Below are 19814 nucleotides of genomic sequence, written 5' to 3' on the forward strand. Positions count from 1 at the left end.
CATGATGCTACCATACAGGGGGAATTGCTCACTAAGTAGTACAACTAGACTCCCCTGCACATGATACTACCATACAGGGGGAATTGCTCAGTAAGTAGTACAATACAACTACACTCCCCTACAAATGATGCTACCTGCAGCCACATACTGCATAAGAATAAAGAAAAAGAAGAAAAACGTTTTACTTTTCTTTGTCTTTTCGTCGTTTTGTTTTTAGCTTGTTTTCTTTTTCCTTCATGATTAATATTTTCCTTGATCTTTGGCTAGTATTAGAGCTGCCACACACATGGACATACCTATTATTACATGAGACAACGCAGGACTGCGAGACGAGATAAACACAACCACTGGGTTTGGGGAAAGTTCTGTGGAACTTTGGGTACCAGTGACGTCACAACCATGGTGCCACCTTTCTCACCGCACTCTGCGGGACATTCCCTCTTCCCCATCCATCTCAACCTGTGCTTCTCTGTACGTCGTTTCATCCTCCTAATGGCTGAGCATCAAGCAAGGAAGCGTCACGTACAATTTTTTAAGTCTTTGGTATGACCCAGACTCAGAGCTGATGCTCCAACCGATGCACCACCGAGCTAGTTAAAGATCCCACTGTGCCTTTCACGAAGAGTGGTTGAGTTATTCCCATCACCACGAACAAATTCCATCGCTGGCCAGCCTGTTCGTGAAAGACTTGGTCCCAAAACGTTCCTAGCCGATGGACTCCACAAGAAGGTGGAAATAAATAATTGGCACCTTCAAACAAGTTGATTTGAACTTTGTGTTGCAGCATCACTGATTATTAAGTCCTTCAAGTGAAATGAATCGATCGATTTCGGATTAAATTAACCATCAGATCTCTTTCTGTGACGTCATAATACATATCATGTCCTTGTGAGATTTTTCTCCCCTCGAGGATTCTCATCTCCACTGAGACCCCCCCTTGCAATCCAAATGATCCATCGGTGGTCCATTACAGGTATTCATCACCTTGGCTCGTAAAACTCTTTTTTTTCATTCGAGCTAATGCTCATTTCTTTTAATCTTGTTGAGGTTAACCGTAATAACATTGGCGCCAAGTTCACGATAACTGCTTTGCGTAGGAAAGCGGTGAGAGAGGAAAGTAATGAGAGCAGGAGAAAGTACTGATAAAGAGAAAAAAAAAGAACGAGTTCGAAAAACAAAAGATGGAAATGAATGAGAGAGCTGGAGAGGAATGGGTGAAGGTGATGATGAAAAAGTTTGAGAGGAATAAGTTAGTAATGGTGGTGGGAAAACTTTATAGGTTTCCTTTACAATTATCAAAAACTGCAAAAATACCAGTGTGTGTGTGTGTGTGTGTGTGTGTGTGTGTGTGTGTGTGTGTGTGTGTGTGTGTGTGTGTGTGTGTGTGTGTGTGTGTGTGTGTGTGTGTGTGTGTGTGTATTTGTGTGTTTGTGTGTCAGTTTTGAATCGCTGTCCCCATAGCTCAGCAGCACCATCAGCACCCTTGATTGAACTGCTGACGATGCTGCGATTTGACATCGTGATTGCAAGGGGAGGGAGGCATGAGAAAAATGTAGTGATAATGAAATGAAGGGTTAAAAACGAACATGTGGGGCGAGAGAGAGAGAGAGAGAGAGAGAGAGAGAGAGAGAGAGAGAGAGAGAGAGAGAGAGAGAGAGAGAGAGAGAGAGAGAGAGAGAGAGAGAGAGAGAGAGAGAGAGAGAGAGAGAGAGAGAGAGAGACAGAGAGAGAGACAGAGACAGAGAGAGAGACAGAGAGAGAGAGAGAGACAGAGAGAGAGAGACAGAGAGAGACAGAGAGAGACAGAGAGAGAGAGAGACAGAGAGAGAGAGAGACAGAGAGAGAGAGAGAGACAGAGAGAGAGAGAGAGAAGAGAAGAGAAGAGAAGAGGAGAGAGGAGACGTGCGTGCTTCGCAGTTCCATATTCGGCATGTTCCCCGTGGGTTTGGGAAGGCGAGGGGTCGTGGGAGGGTGTAGAGAGAGAGTGGGAGTGCAGGGTGGGGTGTGGGCAGTGCTGGCCGGTTAAAGGGCGGGCTGCAGCGCACACACACATCGTGAAACGCACACGCAGCAACCGGAGCACGGCGTGCGGCACACGGCAATAAAGGAGCCGCCACCCTGGCCGTGAGTTTTCATGAAATACTTTACCTGTCGTGTTATAATTACCCCCTTAAGCTGTGAACGGTTTCCCCCAAATATGGACATATGTCATATTACCGACCTTTACTCTTTACCCACACTCTCCTCGCCCCCCCCTGCACTCTTGTATCTACTCGATTACTGCTTTTGGTTCAAACTACCAACCGTGCCCCCCCCCACTACATTCTCTTTTTGACCTACCTGTTCCTGTTACAAGACACTTGACCTTGTCTCTTATTGAGGGCACCACCTGGCAGAAGCGAACAGGTGGATGCAGATTGTGTGTGTGTGTGTGTGTGTGTGTGTGTGTGTGTGTGTGTGTGTGTGTGTGTGTGTGTGTGTGTGTGTGTGTGTGTGTGTTTTGTTTAACCCAGGTTCATGTTCATGTGTCGACCCGGCTGTTATCTGTTCCGTCGGTGCTTCACATGCAGGACAATGCATCATTGTGTGTGTGTGTGTGTGTGTGTGTGTGTGTGTGTGTACCGTCCATCACACCGACGGCCGGGGTACCGCTGCGGGCTCGTGGCTGCTTCATGTTGAAGTTACAAACGGTTTGTTTGGCGAAGAGTCGGCGAGTTATTACCGGCATTCAGGGCCAAATTACAATTTACCTGCCCATCGAACGTCTGCCCTGACGAGCTGGTTCGTGAAAGACTTGAGCCAGATCCGTTAACCCTGGTCGACCCGACAAGAATGTGTGTCTATTTTGGACCTCGAAAGAAGGGCTTGTATGTGTGTATGTATATGTCTTTATATATGTATGGCCTCGGCCCGAGAGGTATGCACACTCGCCTCGAAGCTGTCTAGCCTGGGTTTGAATCCTGACCCCAGCTATAAATTGTTATCCGAAGCTGTCTAGCCTGGGTTTGAATCCTGACCCCAGCTATAAATTGTCATCCGAAGCTGTCTTGCCTGGGTTTGAATCCTGACCCCAGCTATAAATTGTCATCCTGGTGTTTCACAAGCAGGGTGGTTCATTAAAGTCATGAAAGTGTTGCCATCCCTCGGATGGATGTTAAACTGGCTGTCTCATCTGTTGGAATTCGTTGGTGTAGATTAAAGATCCCACGGTGTCCTCCGCGAAGAGTAGGCGAGCTGTCACCAGCATCATGGCCAAATTCCGAATTCCTGCCATAACCTTTGTCGAACGTCATGTTCCGAGCCAGTCTGTTCATGAAAGACTTGGGCCAAGCTTCCCCTGATCAATCCCACAAGAACGTGGGAATAATTGTAGCTTTTGAAGAAGGAGAAGAATTTGAAGTATATATATATATATATATATATATATATATATATATATATATATATATATATATATATATATATATATATATATATATGTACTGTGTATTTATTTTCCATAACAGCTTGTAATTTAACACGCAAAGGCTCATCGGTCTCTGTGGGATGACACTGAGTCTTACAAGCGGTCGCACAATCATCTACGACCTTAAACAAGTAAATGAGAAGGCCGTGTGACCCATCAATGCTGTGTTGCACTCCCAAGTGAATTTTTTTTTTCCCTGCAGGTGCAAAAGGTCCATTTCTGGGCTCGGATGTTGTTTTTTGTTGTTTATTCCCATGGCACATTCTTCTTCCAAGTATCTCTTTGTTGCGCTTCTCCACCCTGATGATGGTGTGTTTCCCTGCTTTCTTCCACTGTGTTCATGTTTCCATGGCTTTGATTGTTTATGACTTAATCTTCGCTGGTAAGCAACAATGTTCTTCATGCCTTATAAAAATCGAAACGACCTGATATGATTACTTTCTGTCCATTACCCAGCATCTGACAGGATGTCTTGGAGGTATCCACACTCACCTTTAAGCTGTCTATCCTGGGTTTGAATCCCAACCCGGCTATAAACCGTCACCCTGGTGTTATCACAGGCAGGGTGATTCATCATTGTTTGTGTCGTCCTTAGGATGGACTTTAAATCCGGTGTCCTGTCTGCTGATATTAGTCGGTGGACGTTAAAGATCCCACGGTCTACTTTATGAAGAGTAGGTGAGCTATTGCTGGCACCGTGGTCAAATTACAAATGTCTGGCCGAATTCCTGCTGGGAAGGCAATGGCACACCAACCGGTATATCACCCTTGCTTCTTGCAAAGGTATGTTTAAAAAAAAAATGTTCACACACCTCTCTTTCCTCTTGCCTCCCCTATTGCAGAACACATTTATTGTGACTCCTGTCCATCTCCATCAGCTCAAGTCTTCCACCACAGTACCAACAGCACAAGTGCAGGTCATGGCCGCTGGGAACTACAGCTACACGGCTGCAGCTGATGGAGACTCTGAAGGATGTACAGAAAGTAATGGGCGAGCTTTGCGAACATCTCCCTCTCGAGCAGGCTCAGTCGCTCTCCTGGCATTGGACTTGCTCTGTTTTGTGCTGGGTAGGTGAATGTGATGCAATTCTCATAGCATAAAGAGGAGGGGAGTGTGCAACCGAAAGTTTTGGAAAGTCTGAAACCTATAATAATGAAAAAGAAGCATACAAAGATTATCCACTGAATTCTGATGAGGTATCTTCTGACCTCACAATTTTAAATAGGTGGATCTTGATCAGGTGACCCAATATATATATATATATATATATATATATATATATATATATATATATATATATATATATATATATATATATATATATATATATATATATATTGTTGCGAATTCGCGCCCGCCGGCGTGCGAACGGCCACGTCACTCGAATCGCGGCACGTCGCCCACCGGACGGACAATTCTGTCGTGACCCTCTCGGACTAACGCCGGGAGCTAGTCACGGGTGGGCCTTTCGGCCTCACCACGATCGTGCCAATCGGCCCTCCGCGTGGGATAGGGTTGTTCGCCAAATTCGACCTACCCAAGTACCCACGCGGAGGGTAGACCGGGCGATCGCACCTCGCCGCAGGTCGACTCCGGACACGGGCCACTTAAGCGACCCGTTCCGTACTATCGGGATAACCGAGCGGTGTTATCGTCGGCCTCGACAGTTCCGATTATTTATCGGGCGTATTAAGCCCACTACCAACCCTTTACGTGAAGCAAGATGTAGATTCTATTAAAGAAAAGACGAAGCGAAACGGGAAAAACAGTTCAACATAATGCACATTTATTCCGCGGCACACGGATAGCACACATACACAATTACAACAATTATGCACCAAAAGCAGATGTAACAAAAGAAACACAACAATGCAGATCTACAACCGACTACGCGTGCACACGGCAACACTTACACAGTTTTACTTTACAGACGGCGCAAACAACACATTTACTCAAAAGAAAAGGGCCACCCTCAAAGACAAGGGGGCAGACGGGGCCTGTGGGCCGCGAGACCGGGTGGATCCTACCCGTGTCTTTGTGATGAGCTGCAAATGTGGCGGCGCGGCGGTGCCCCGACTCCGCGCTCCTTCGCGGGTTTCGTTGGCACTGCTTGGAGTGGGGTGTGAACGGGGCCCCCCTTTTCGCACTATCTCAGCGCGGGGGGGGGGGGAAGGGGGAATTGTTGATGTTCTGGGGAAAGAGGATAGCCGTCTTCCTTGCCTCGGACCCGAGCTATCTGGTCTCCTCCGCAATTGTCCTCAGCCGACTGCAGAAAACCACCTGTACGCCCTCGCCTCCCGACTCCCTCCCCGCTCCAAGCTCCAGGCTTCCTTTCTCTGCAGCTCCCCGACAGACTCCGAACCCCGACAGACTGCCAACTCCACTCGGCTCTCCAACCTCTCCAGACTGACTCTTCTCAAAACTGACTGCCGCTGCCACACTCTGCCGCTGCTACACTCTGCTCTCCAAAACTGACCCTTTCGAAACTTACTCGACCGAGCCCGACTCGACCCTGCGCTCGGCACTTTATCGGCCGGCAGGAGAACCCATATGCACATTTCTGGATCAGAACGAGCTCGGGGGTGGAGCCACGCTCGCCCATTGGATGGAGGAAAAGGGGCGTGAGTCTCCCCTGATCCGAGAATTTGCATATCCCGATTCTACTCCGACGCGCTTGGAGGCGGGGCCAAACCGCCCCACGCTTGCTGATTGGACGGATCAGAAGTGGGCGTGTATCATTCCTGATCCGAATTCTCCTCGGAAAGGCCACACTTTGCACTCGCGGTTCGGCGCGCACCTTGTACGAGTCCAGGACAGCCTGACGCTCGGCGTTCACAAGTGGTGCGGAATGGCAGTAGAAGGAGGAGAGGTGAAGGTGGTGGAGGGTTTATTGTGGTGGTTTATGGCCATGGCGACGTTTGGAATGGCGGTGATGCGATGTTTGCGGGAGCGAGTTGTGAAGGTAAAGGTCGTGGCTGTTGGTGTTGTTGTTGTTGTGAAGCGGCGTTGTGGTTGGTGGTTGTTGTGTGATAGCGGTTGAGACGTGGTTGGTTCAAAATAAAGATAGAACAGAAAAAACGACTCTCAAAGGGTCGCAGCCCAAATGAATCACATTTATTCCCTCTAAACAACGGGTTTGGGGCTAACTACACATGTACTTACAGAGATATCTCACCTACGGGACCTGAATGGTGGTTTGCGAATTTCCTCAACCGTAACAATATATATATATATATATATATATATATATATATATATATATATATATATATATATATATATATATATATATATATACATACAGATACACACATATACACATACATACTAGCGTAATGGTAAGAGCATCTGTTCTGAGTCTGGGAGGTCAGTTTATAAAAGGTATGTGCTGCTTTCTTGCCTGATGTTCAGAATTTATAAGGACAGAACATGGACAAAGTGCTGGAAAGGCAAGGGCAAACCACCCAGTATCATCATTGCCAATAATCTGCTGCAGGAGCACCGACACTCTGGAAAGAGTAGCCTATAGTAAATCAAAATAAATACATGTAATAACAAGAAAAAGAGCAATCAGAGATTGCAGACACTCGCCAGGACTTGTTTTGTGTGGTGTTTGTGTAGTTTTGTGTGGTGTTTGTGTACTGGTGTGTTCTGCAATTAATTAGAGACATAATTAGAACCGCCACTTTATAACTGCTGGCAGTGATGACCGGGTACCAAGACGTCCAGCTTTGATGCAACCCCGCTTTCATCGGACACCTCACCCTGATCCATGACATTAAAAAAAAAAATTATTCAATTGAATTAAGAATGGGATTAAAATTAATTCAAGTCAAATCAAATAGAAGACCAAATAGGTACAGTCCTGCATTGGGGTAATCAGAAGGAACCCAAACAAGCAAAAAGCAAAGATGGAGTCATCAGGAGGAACCTGAATAGGATTAGCATTTTAGCTGCTACTCTTCTACCCTCAAACCCATCCAGGCACAGCCAAGTGGACCTTATTAAAAAAACCCCCCAAAAATCCAGATCAAATGATTAAATAATTATGGCCGTCAGACCATGTGTCTGATCAAGTTGAAATTTACAACTTGTATTCCCCAATCACCACTGGATCACAATTATGAAGATTCACGTTGATCAAGCAGTTCCAGAGAAAACATTATTTAATCTTTTTCTTAAATAAAATATGGCTGTCAAACCATGTAACATCAATTCTGCCTCAACAAGCTTGTACACACATGCCTTGGGGGACATTTATTGGTTCACGAAAAAATATTTTCACGAAAAAAATAAGTGACCACTATATTCGTTATTGTTGTGTGTATGTCTGTCTGTATGTCTGTCTGTCTGTCTGTCTGCCTGTCCCGAGCATAGCTCCGTGGGTTTAGATCCGATCCTGATAAAATTTTGGTGGGAGGTTTATATCATGATGTCGTTGTGTTTTCCTGAAAATGGGCGTGGTGCGCCCATTATGGGCGGAGCCACGCCCAAAAAACGTGTTTTTAGGGGTAGCCGATTTCAATTTGCATCTTCTCCGAGGGGGTTTGTCGAATCTGACAGGGGCTTCGGTATTTGGTTAGCCCAATGGCACCTGCATAGCCCCACGGAGCTCGATTTTTCATTTTCGTCACAAGGTCAAGGTCACGAACTTAGAAAATTGCGAATTTTGACATAAAAAATTTTCTTCTCCAAGGGGTTTGTCGAATCTGGCAGAGGTTTCGGTATTTGGTTAGCCCAATGGCACCTGCATAGCCCCACAGAGCTTTCTTTTTCATTTTCGTCCCAAGGTCAAGGCCACAAGGTCACGAACTTAGAAAATTGCAAATTGTGTTTTTAGGGGGTAGCCGATTTCAATTTGCATCTTCTCTGAGGGGGTTTGTCAAATCTGGCAGGGGTTTCGGTATTTGGTTAGCCCAATGGCACCTGCATAGCCCCACGGAGCTCAATATTTCATTTTTGTCCCAAGGTCAAGGTCACAAGGTCACGAACTTAGAAAATTGCGATTTTGACATAAAAATCCATCTTCTCTGAGGGGTTTGTCAATTCTGGCAGGGGTTTCAGTATTTTGTTAGCCCAATGGCACCTGCATAGCCCCACGGAGCTCGATTTTTCATTTTCGTCCCAAGGTCAAAAGGTCACGAACTTAGAAAATTTCGAATTTTGACATAAAAATCATACGACCGCCCAAACTTTGAGAGCTAGGATGACAATATTTTTTATGCATAATCTTGAGGTCATTCCCCACCTAAAGTCTTGAAACCATTTTTCTCTATCTCGAACACCTTGCCCGTGGCGCCCCCTTCAAGTTTGTTTTTACGCTGATTTCATCAAAGAATGGATAATCCGAGGAGTGCGAAATTCCATATAGCCTATATGACGTTATATTGTTCCTGGAATGTTCCAGAGGAAGTTTTGCACCAAAGGTCATAATCCTTGACCTTTGACCTTTAAAGTTCACAAAGGACAAATTTTCAAAGTTGTGAGAATCGAACCAGGTTTTCGACCTTCTTCGACGAACTCACTCCAATAAGCTATAGCACGTATCCTGTTTCCTTATTTTAATGTCCACAACATTGTTTTGTGACCTTTAAAGGCTATGCAAAGGTCAAATTTTCAAAGTTGTGGGAATCGAACCTGGTTTTCAACCTTCTTCCACGAACTAACTCCAATAAGCCATAGCACGTATCCTGTTTCCTTATTTTAATGTCCACAACATTTTTTGTGACCTTTAAAGGCTATGCAAAGGTCAAATTTTTAAAGTTGTTGAACGAAACTGGGTTTTTGACATTTTGCAGCTAATAACCTGTCACTCGTACCACATCATGTTGATCATTTTTATAACTTGGTCAAACATTATCACATTGTCTCATCCTTGACTTCTGAAACAATCTACATCGTCAAATACCGCTCGTAAACCATCGTCGTCTTCAGACTTGTGTAAAGTTTCCCCTTGATCTGTCCAGCTGTTCTGGAGAAGATTTTTTTTTAAATCAGTTTTTGGGTATATCCAATATGGCTGCCAAACCATGTGACCTATGACATCATATGCATGAGCCTTTTGTTTGTCATGAATAGGCGGTCATACGTGTAAAGTTTTGCCTTGATCTGTTCAGCCATTTCAGAGAAGAAGATTTTTGAAGGTTTTAAAAAAAAGAACAATATGGCTGCAGAATCATGTGACCAATGATGTCATCAAAAAAATTTTGTGGACCATTTTATCCCTAAATGACCCTCAAAAATGTTCATACTGATCGGATGTAGTATTGTACATATGCAATGAACAGTGTGCATTACATCCCTCTGAAATGACAATCTCCACTATATTTTGCTCGTTGCTGGCACTTGTCCAGCTAGAACTTCGATTCCGTTATGATTTCACAAGAAACAAACTCTAGATGAGACAGCTCACAGGCAAGTAGGCTATGTTAAGCTATGCAGCTGCACTTGCAGGAGAAAATTAATATGAAATCTACATTAGAGTAAAACCCGTATCATATGCCCAGTGGCTAATTTAGTTATTTACTTTGTGAGAGGCAGTCAAAAAGTTTTCCCATGAGCCTGAAGGAAATTGACCTTACATCATTGAGATTCAGTACAGATGTTAGTCCTTTCCATGTAATTTTAAGCCGGTGTCACATGCACTCTCCCCCAACAGTCGGTAAGGCTCGAGATGATATTGGAACCCAAACAATGCTTTTGGTTCTGAAACTTTTTGAAAAAGATGAAAAACGTTTCCATCCCTCTTTTGTGTGTGTTCAAATTCCCATAAATAATTTAGTTTTGTAATACAACATAAAGAAATCTCAAGAAATGTGGACACCTGTCTTTTGCAGCCACGTTGAGCGTTCCATAAGGCTCGACTGCAGATCGGAGGATTTATGGTACTCTATTTTAAAAGGATCTCGATGTTGCACTTATACATATCTGACTCAATGGTGAAACAGATATAGTTGTCCTGAGGGGTGTGGGGGTGATATTTCTATTTATAATGAGTGAGGGTGAGGGGCTATGCTCAGCCAAGAGTGGTTAGGGTTGGAGAGGGTTGGGGAGTTGTCGCTTGTAACTGTGACTTCGCGTTCAATTTGATTGTCAATTTGCTTGTCATCTACAAATAGTCTACAAATGGTCATTCCAGGTATGCAGAGAGTACTTGATGACTTTTGGATATTTGTTCGCCAACGCATGAAATTGTCTCATTGCTTTCACTTACATCACTCATATTTCACCAATAATAATTCATTTGAAGAACTTTATTACTTTTCCTGAATAATACCATCAAATATAATTTAATTTCTCGTGAACATTTCACGCAGCTGTGTAATTAAACGTCAGAGTCAAAAACTTTATACCGTTTGACGTCTCACTGCACGAACCATTGGTGCGGTAATAATGAATTGTTCTCGTTTTCAATCAGATTTGAGTCACATTGGATTTTACATCCCATTTTAATGTTGCATTCCATTTTAATAGGCTTTCCCATCGTTCCATTCATGCTGCTGCAAGTATCATCTTCCTCAACACAACATTCATATTTGCTAGTGGTAATACATTCATAATTGCTAATGATATGCAAGCACTGGATAATGCACGCATCTCTTTTGACCTTCCTTCTCATTTACATTCTCATTTCATGTTTGCCTTTTTTCTGCCGATACTTGCACTCTCATTTCTTCTTGTTTCTACATTTATTTATACCTTTGTGCCTTTCTTTGCCACTAAAGTTTTTTGTGTTCTGCTACCCATTCTGGTCCTACCTTTACTCAGCTTCGAACCAAAACAAAAGTCTAAGTTTGTAAGCTTACTATAATGGATATCATATATTGCCACCACTACGACTATTTCTTTAACTGCAACAATCAAGCCCATCTCCTTGTGTGGTGGGCAAGGGAACGTTTTGAGGCAAAGTCTTTTACGAAGTGGCTGGCCAGGCATAACGTTCGACTGAAGGTGGCAGTAATTTGTAAGTTGTTCAGAGCGCAGCGTTAACTCACCGACTCTTCGCCAAATAAACAGTGGGATATTTCATGTCCACTAACTGATGCTAACAGACGGGACACCCTTATTGCATGCCCTAGTTTCAATTTGAGTGGAAAATTATAAGTTGAATGATGATCACATCTTACAAGTCTCAGTTTTCTGAAATTGACTTTGGCTTCACATTAAAGTGACAGGGCTCGTAAATTAGCTTTATATGAACCATTTTACTTCATTGATGAAAGTATCAAGTCTGAAACAGAACTGCACAAATGGCTTTACATTATATAATTTATCTATAATCGAGTTAGGAGTGAAGCCTTGCATTTGTAACAGTATATTTTCACATTACAGGTAAGTGTAGTTGTGCCAACTTTGGCCATGTATTATTATTACTAGAAAGAACCCATCCTTACAGACAGGTTAATTCCCTCACTTAAAAAAAATATTTATAATCGCATATTTTATTATGATTTGTTAAACCGGCTTACACCTGGTGTTGCCTTACAATAATACATACTTATATAAAGAGAGTTAGGGTCCTTTCCCCACCCTGAACCCAGGGACTATGAATTTTCTATTACCTCCTAAATCCTTCCCGAGTACTACCAGCAGTTTTCAACTCATTTGGTCCAGCAGTTTAGGAATGCATAGAAGTTAAACAAGCAAACAAACACATTTCTTCTTAAGTCGGGTCTTCAGCCTAACTCAGATGACATTGATCCTCAGTTTCTAGTCCTCTCGATCAAGCATTGCTATGTGCAGTTCCTCTGACTCCAGGCCTGCAACTTCTTCAAAATGGAGTTCCTCTGACTCCAGGCCCGTACCTTCTTCAAAATGCAGTTCCTTTGACTCCACGCCCATATCTTCTTTAAAATGCAGTTCCTCTGACTCCACGCCCATATATTCTTCAAAATGGAGTTCTTCTGATTCCAGTCGTGCATCTTCTTCAAAATGGAGTTCCTCTGACTCCAGGCCTGTATCTTCTTCAAAATGCAGTTCCTCTGACTCCAGGCCCATATCTTCTTCAAAATGCAGTTCCTCCGACTCCAGGCCCATATCTTCTTCAAAATGCAGTTCCTCCGACTCTCGGCCCGTACCTTCTTCAAAATGCAGTTCCTCTGACTCTGGGCCTGTATCTTCAAAATGCAATTCCTCTGACTCCACGCCCATATATTCTTCAAAATGGAGTTCCTCTGACTCCAGGCCTGTATCTTCTTCAAAATGCAATTCCTCTGACTCCAATCCTATATCTTCTTCAAAATGCAGTTCCTCCGACTCTAGGCCCGTACCTTCTTCAAATTGCAGTTCCTCTGACTCCAGGCCCGTATCTTCTTCAAAATACATTTCCTCTGACTCTGGGCCTGTATCTTCAAAATGCAGTTCCTCTGACTCAAGGCCCGTATCTTCTTCAAAATGCAATTCCTCTGACTCCAGGCCCGTATCTTCTTCAAAATGCAATTCCTCTGACTCCAGGCCCGTACCTTCTTCAAAATGCAGTTCCTCTGACTCTACGCCCATGTATTCTTCAAAATGGAGTTCCTCTGACTCCAGGCCTGTATCTTCTTCAAAATGCAGTTCCTCTGACTCCAGGCCCGTATCTTCTTCAAAATACATTTCCTCTGACTCTGGGCCTGTATCTTCAAAATGCAGTTCCTCTGACTCAAGGCCCGTATCTTCTTCAAAATGCAATTCCTCTGACTCCAGGCCCGTATCTTCTTCAAAATGCAATTCCTCTGACTCCAGGCCCGTACCTTCTTCAAAATGCAGTTCCTCTGACTCTACGCCCATGTATTCTTCAAAATGGAGTTCCTCTGACTCCAGGCCTGTATCTTCTTCAAAATACAGTTCCTCTGACTCTACGCCCATGTATTCTTCAAAATGGAGTTCCTCTGACTCCAGGCCTGTATCTTCTTCAAAATGCAGTTCCTCTGACTCAAGGCCCATATCTTCTTCAAAATACAGTTCCTCTGACTCTGGGCCTGTATCTTCAAAATGCAATTCCTCTGACTCCACGCCCATATATTCTTCAAAATGGAGTTTCTCTGACTCCAGGCCCGTATCGTCTTTAAAATGCAGTTCCTCTGACTTCAGGCCCGTACCTTCTTCAAAATGCAGTTCCTCTGACTCTACACCCATGTATTCTTCAAAATGGAGTTCCTCTGACTCCAGGCCCGTATCGTCTTTAAAATGCAGTTCCTCTGACTCCAGGCCCGTACCTTCTTCAAAATACAGTTCCTCTGACTCCAGGCCCATACCTTCTTCAAACTACAGTTCCTCTGACTCTGGGCCTGTATCTTCAAAATGCAGTTCCTCTGACTCTGGGCCTGTATCTTCAAAATACAGTTCCTCTGACTCCAGGCCCATACCTTCTTCAAACTACAGTTCCTCTGACTCTGGACCTGTATCTTCAAAATGCAGTTCCTCTGACTCTGGGCCTGTATCTTCAAAATGCAGTTCCTCTGACTCAAGGCCCGTACCTTCTTCAAAATGCAATTCCTCTGACTCCAGGCCCATATCTTCTTCAAAATACAGTTCCTCTGACTCTGGGCCTGTATCTTCAAAATGCAATTCCTCTGACTCCAGGCCCATATCTTCTTCAAAATGCAGTTCCTCCGGCTCTGGGCCTGTATCTTCAAAATGCAATTCCTCTGACTCAAGGCCCATATCTTCTTCAAAATGCAGTCCCCCTGACCTGTATCCTACCTGTATCCTTCCTCGGCCGGGCCTGTATCCTTCTTCGGCCTTCCATGTTTAGGTATCCAGAATATATAATTGGAAACAGGTTCGTTTTTGTGTCAGTAGTCATGTCCAGCAATCCTGAATATCTTCTTCTAATTTTAATTGGCAACCTTGGAAGAGAACCACAGAGCTCTTCATTTGTCCTATGTTCAGACCAATGGACAAAGAAAACTGATCAAAGAAGTCAAGTAGCGCATCCATCAAGTCCCTTCTCATGTATTGCAGTGAGGGTCCATGCATCACTTCCATCAGGCAGGACCGGCCCCACAGTTGCCAGGAAGTCATTCCTTGATATTCCGAGAGTGTCGACTTCCATATTATTGAAAGTTTGTTGCAGGCTCTCCATGCGGCAGCTTTCCTTGATTTTATCTTTTGTACTGAGCAGTTGTGTTAACCTTGGAACCAAGATGCTTGAAGACATTGACTGACTCAAGTTTTATTCCATCTTTTGATTTGACCGAGACCTCTCTTGACTGATGGAATGCCATCACTTTAGTTTTATTAACATTAATTGTTTGCCCTATCTTAAGGCCCTGCCACACCTTGACGTGTGCCAGCGTATGCTGACGTATGAAAAATTTGGCAAATACGCTGTCACACATCGAATACGTTATGGGTAAGTTTTGCATATGTTAAGAGCACGCTGAAGCACGCTGGCATACGTCGTAGTACGCCGAGCTCGTCGACAAATTTTGGGCATGCTCAAAATTTGTCGACGTGCTCGGCGTATGACTCGCACATTCCGCATACGCTGGCCATAAGTTGTAGGCACGTTATGCGATCGTTGACACACGTCGACACACGTTACTTGTAAGTTACTCATAAGTCAAAATATGTCGAGGTAATGTCTAGCCTACCAAAACTTATTTCTAACCTATGAGTAACGTGCTTTTTACCTATGTGTAACGTATCTCCAATGCATATTGACGTATGTAGACGTATTTCACGTCTTCCGGACGACCACAGAACTTACTGAACATGTTTCTAACTTACAGCTACCGTATAATGGTGTATTGGCAGCGTTTAGGGGAATTGTTATATAAAAATGGGGTTCACAGGAGGAACCCGTCAGTGTTCCAGACTCCATGTTGAGTAGATGTCCATGTCAGTAGTATCAGTAGTAGTAGTAGGTGAGCGTGGCAGTAGTAATAGTAGTAGTAGTAGTAGGTCCATGTCAGTAGTAGTCGGTGAGCGTGATGGGGAGGGTGTGGGTGATGATGGACCCTCCTTGTGTCCGCGTCCACAGCCACGGCCAGGAGACTTCTTTGCAGCATTCTTCGAAGTTTTCTTCGGCATGACGGTGATGTTGACACTTCGATGTCTAGCTTGGTTATGATTAAAATCGTCGAGCGGCAGCCTTTTATTAGGCTACACCACGTGATCGTCGGCGATACGCTGCCGCGCGCTATGCATACGTTAGACGATCGTTGGGCATAAGTTGTGAACGCCGACAACACGTTAAGCATTCGTTGGTATAAGTTATCTATAAGTTATCGAAACGTTCTGCATACGTTATGCATACGTCCAACTCGTTATTATACGCCCAAAACTGAAAAAAAACAACAATAGTTCAGTGTACGCCAGCGTTTTAGATACATTTTGATACGTTGCCATACGCTGGGTAAATCGTCAAGGTGTGACAGGGCCTTTACCGATGCTTGCTTTGACTCTCTTGAGAAGTTCTTGTGTTTGCTCAATTTCTTCTAAGAAAGAGGCTAGGTCATTGGCAAAGTCGATATCAGTAAGAACCTTCAGCTTGACTCTTCAACATTTTCTTCATTCTCGTTGGGATGCCAATTCCTCCTTCTTGCCTTTGATAGCGTTTCTGAGTGTGGAACCAAGCACTATGACAAACATGCAAGGGGCATGGGTGTCTCCTTGTCATACCCTGGCTAGAATTTTGAAAGGCGGCATTTCTCCATCGGGTGAAAGTATCTTGGCATATGTATCCCAATATATATATTCGAAATCGCCTTCACAAGTTGACCAGGGATTCCATATGATGATATGACCTTCATATTCTTGCCACGATGGATGGAGTTGAAGGCTTTTCAAAGTCAATGGATGTCATTATTTTATTGCAGGAAGGTTGCGAGCACGAATTCCTTCTCTTAACCTTCATCGTATAATAATGTCTCCAACTGTTGTCCTGTAGATCCAAAATCCATTTTGGTTTGGCCTCAGGTGTTGATGAAGAGCCGGATTAGGTTCAAAATCATTCAATTTCATGTCTCTGCAACTATTGACATACCATGATAGTTTCTGCCAAGACAGATCTCTTGATTTTGGAATGGGAACTATATTTAAGATCGACCATTGTTTAGGCCTATGTTCTTCCATTGGTGCTGCATTACAAAAGTCGAGAAGATAGTGTCGACGTCACACTGTTTTAGAAGTTCTGGTGGTATATTGTCTTCAGCACAACTCTTTTGGTCTATGAAAGACACCTTTGTTTTATGATATTCTTCAATGTCGAACTGAGCCATCTTGATGGCAAGGCAATCTAAAATAGTTTTGACTTCCTCCTGCTCGTACAAACACACAAACATACACTTCTCAAATTATATATAGCATGATGATGATGATGATGATGATGATGATGATGATGATGATGATGATGATTATTATTATTATATTATTTATTTTGTTGAAGTTTTTTTTTTCCAAAACTGATTTTTGTATCCATAGTCGAGGCTCGTGGAAGAGCCAGCACACTGAATGGATCAGGATGCAACAGACAAAAACAGGATGCAAAACATGCATGGAGGAAGAAACTCCAAGGATGAAAAACTTGAAAATTAGGAGGGATCTGGGTGGGTTGAATGAGGGTAGAAAATATCATGGTTTTGGATTGGGGATGATCTGAGATGGTGGTGAACAGCTGTCTTGAAGACCAGGAGGGAAGAATGAGATTGACGAGGATGTGGAAGTTGATTTCACAGGTGGGAAAAAAAAGAGGAACAAATGAGTGGAGGTGAGCAGTGATCCAGGATTTCGGTAGTTTCACCAGAAAGGGGTTCATGGTGGACCGTGTGAGCCCTGCAGACACCTATGGTTGGACAAAGCACAGAAAAAGCAGAGGGCGCAAGACTAGAAAGGAGGTGGTAGAAGACAGAGAGACCACTACCTGTCTGAAATGGCAAAGTGGTGAGCCCATAGACTGAGCTTAAGCGTGGGAGATTCCAATGATCTTGAAGGCCTTGGTTTTCACAGCGTCAAGCTAAGCAAGATGTGAAGCAGGGGAGCCAGCCCATGGGGGAGAGCAGTACTCCATCAAGCTGCGAATGAAGGTCTTGTAGTTGTATAGGAGTTCAGGTATGCCAAGGAAGGACCTTGTATGATGCAGGATGCCCAGTTAGCTGCTCCCTTTGAAGGCCAACGTTGAAATGTGGTTTGCCCAAGAAAGATTGTTGCTCATAGTGAGACCCAGGAGTTTGAATAATTGAACCTCCTCAAAAGGATTGTTAAGAAAGTAGATGGGGGGCAGGGGGGAGGGCGGTGAGGGTTTGTCAGATGATCCTTTCGGAGAGGGAAAGTGAGTGTGTGAGATTTGTCAGGATTGAAAGACACATTCCAAGAGTTTTACCAGCTTGTGATTTTTTTCAAGGTCTGAAGAGAGGGAAAAGGCTGCAGTTTGCCTGTCTGAACAATGAGCGATGTCACGGCAGAGGGTGGAGTCATCAGCAAATAGATAAAGAGGATTTTCCAGAGAGTCAGGGAGATCATTTATGAAGATCAAGAATAGGTCTGGGCCCAGAACACTGCTTTGGGTCACTCCGGCCTTGACAGGGAGAGGAGATGAAAGGATTCAGTTGAGTGCCACACGTTGGCTGTAAGAGTAGAGGAAGTCAGTAAGCCATGTGTGGAGTTGGCCTTGGATGCCATAGGCAAACAGTTTGGAGAGCAAGACAGGATGCCAGACTAACCCTAACCCTAACCCAAGCTTTGTTGGGTGAGGATGATGATAAAGACATTGTTATTGTAAACTGTTCCTTTTGAGTGGTGGTTCATTGTCCTATTCTCTATGGATATCTCGTACTGCTTCTGCAAAGGAACAATTAAAGACAGACAAAAAAACATTACATTCTCTTTTGGGTTTCGGGGTGGGGGGAGTGGGGGGGGGGCTGTTTGAGGTAACGATTAACGTTGAATTTTTTTTTATGGTTACATTGTGCTGGTAGGATAGCTTCAATGTATGCACGTCGCACACTCACCTCTGAAATGTTCAGCCTGTATTCAAATCTTGGATCAGCTGTTTTCTCGTCAGGGCGATTCATCAACGTCTCTCCGATGGATGTTAAACTGGGAGTCCCATGTGCCAAAATTAGTTGGTGGAAGTTAAAGATCCCTCGGTGTCCTTCATAAAGAGTAGATGGGCTAAGGGCAGCACCATGGTGAAATTTCATATTCTTGCTCTGACCTATACATCGGGCAATGCATCCGGGGCACAGCCATGCCCCCAGCAATGATGGAACCAGCAGCAATGTATTGCATTAGAAAGGAAAGGCCCTGGATTTGTTTTAATTGAGTGATGTATATCAGCAATTTCCGGTTGTAGTCCAGGTTAAGCTTTAATTTTGCCAAGTTAGTAGTTTTAAATGATCCCTCGAGGTGGATTTTGAGGTGCCAAATGTTCCTCCGAAGGCGACTCATTCACGTCCGAAGACTGGGAGATCACAAGCCTTGTCTTATTAGCACCACACATGGGTCTGTTCAAATAAATAGTGCTTGAGGAGAGGTAATGACACATTTTTGTTGATTTAGCATTGACTGCGGCGTTCGCCTGCATGGGGTTGTTAACAGCTGTCTTCGCTAACTCTGTTGCATGGTTGGCACGATGGAAGAGGGGGAAGGAGTAAGGTTGCAGTTGGAAAGCAGTGATCTGTGATAGGAAAAACAGAGGGATAGAAATTGTTACCAAATGTTACCAAATTATTAGCAAAATATGTTGGGGGAAAAACATAAATATCCATCGCCCTGTAAAGTGTTTTTTTTTTTTTGATATAAATTTTGCCGCAACACTCGTACTTTTGGCATTTCAAAGCACCGCTCCTCCTACACGTACCCCCAGACCCCCTCAGGCCCCCCTGCTCCCTGGCAATGTCTCTAAAATGTTCAGCATTGTCATTTGCTTCTCTTCGAATCCTCTTCCAGTCCTCGTGAGCAACCCTATCCGAGCCTCTGTGCCAACTCGAGAAATCTCCTTTTGCTCTCCGAACTTGCAAAGCGAAGCCAGACTGAGCAAACATTTCTGCTTTCAATTTTCCCAATGAATACACTCGCACGGAAGACTGTCTTAGTGCTTTCGGCTTAATTGCTCATTACCTGGAAGATAATGTTCATCCACAACCAAGACTTCTCAGTGTGTTGTGCTTTGCGGCTTCTTGCTGTCGTTCAATGTCGCATTCCTGCTGTATTGCTTGATTCTTCATCACACCACGGTTTGTTCGCCAGAGGCGCACCTGATGGAACACGCTAGGTTGATGTGAGTGGCACGAACGTGTCCGAGCTCGACATTGTGCGGTGATTCCTTTGAGTTCGTTCATGTCCAAAAACGAGTTTTGTTTGTCATCTGCTGCCACTTTTTCCTGACTGTATCTTTCTACTTTTACCTCTATTTAATGCTTT

The 19814-nt window shown here is 44.0% G+C and overlaps 1 protein-coding gene across 2 annotated transcripts in view; it reads left to right on the forward strand.

Moving 5' to 3' along the window:
• The first annotated feature begins 1967 nt into the window (after nt 1-1967).
• LOC147024851 (phospholipid phosphatase 3-like) overlaps nt 1968-19814 on the forward strand; it is a 139260-nt gene continuing 121413 nt past the window's right edge. The window contains exons 1-3 of one of the 2 annotated variants that reach the window (XM_085885176.1): nt 2022-2124; nt 4062-4144; nt 4309-4534. In XM_085885176.1, coding sequence (XP_085741302.1) covers nt 4387-4534 — 148 coding nt within the window. In that variant the 5' untranslated portion in view covers nt 2022-2124; nt 4062-4144; nt 4309-4386. Of the gene's footprint in view, nt 2125-4061; nt 4145-4308; nt 4535-19814 lie in introns of both variants that reach the window. The other variant, XM_085885175.1, reaches the window with a different exon arrangement.

This window comes from Eptatretus burgeri, chromosome 6 (genome assembly GCF_056783735.1).
Source record: "Eptatretus burgeri isolate ZD-2024b chromosome 6, Ebu_testis_v1, whole genome shotgun sequence".
Taxonomy (NCBI): Eukaryota; Metazoa; Chordata; class Myxini; order Myxiniformes; family Myxinidae; genus Eptatretus; species Eptatretus burgeri.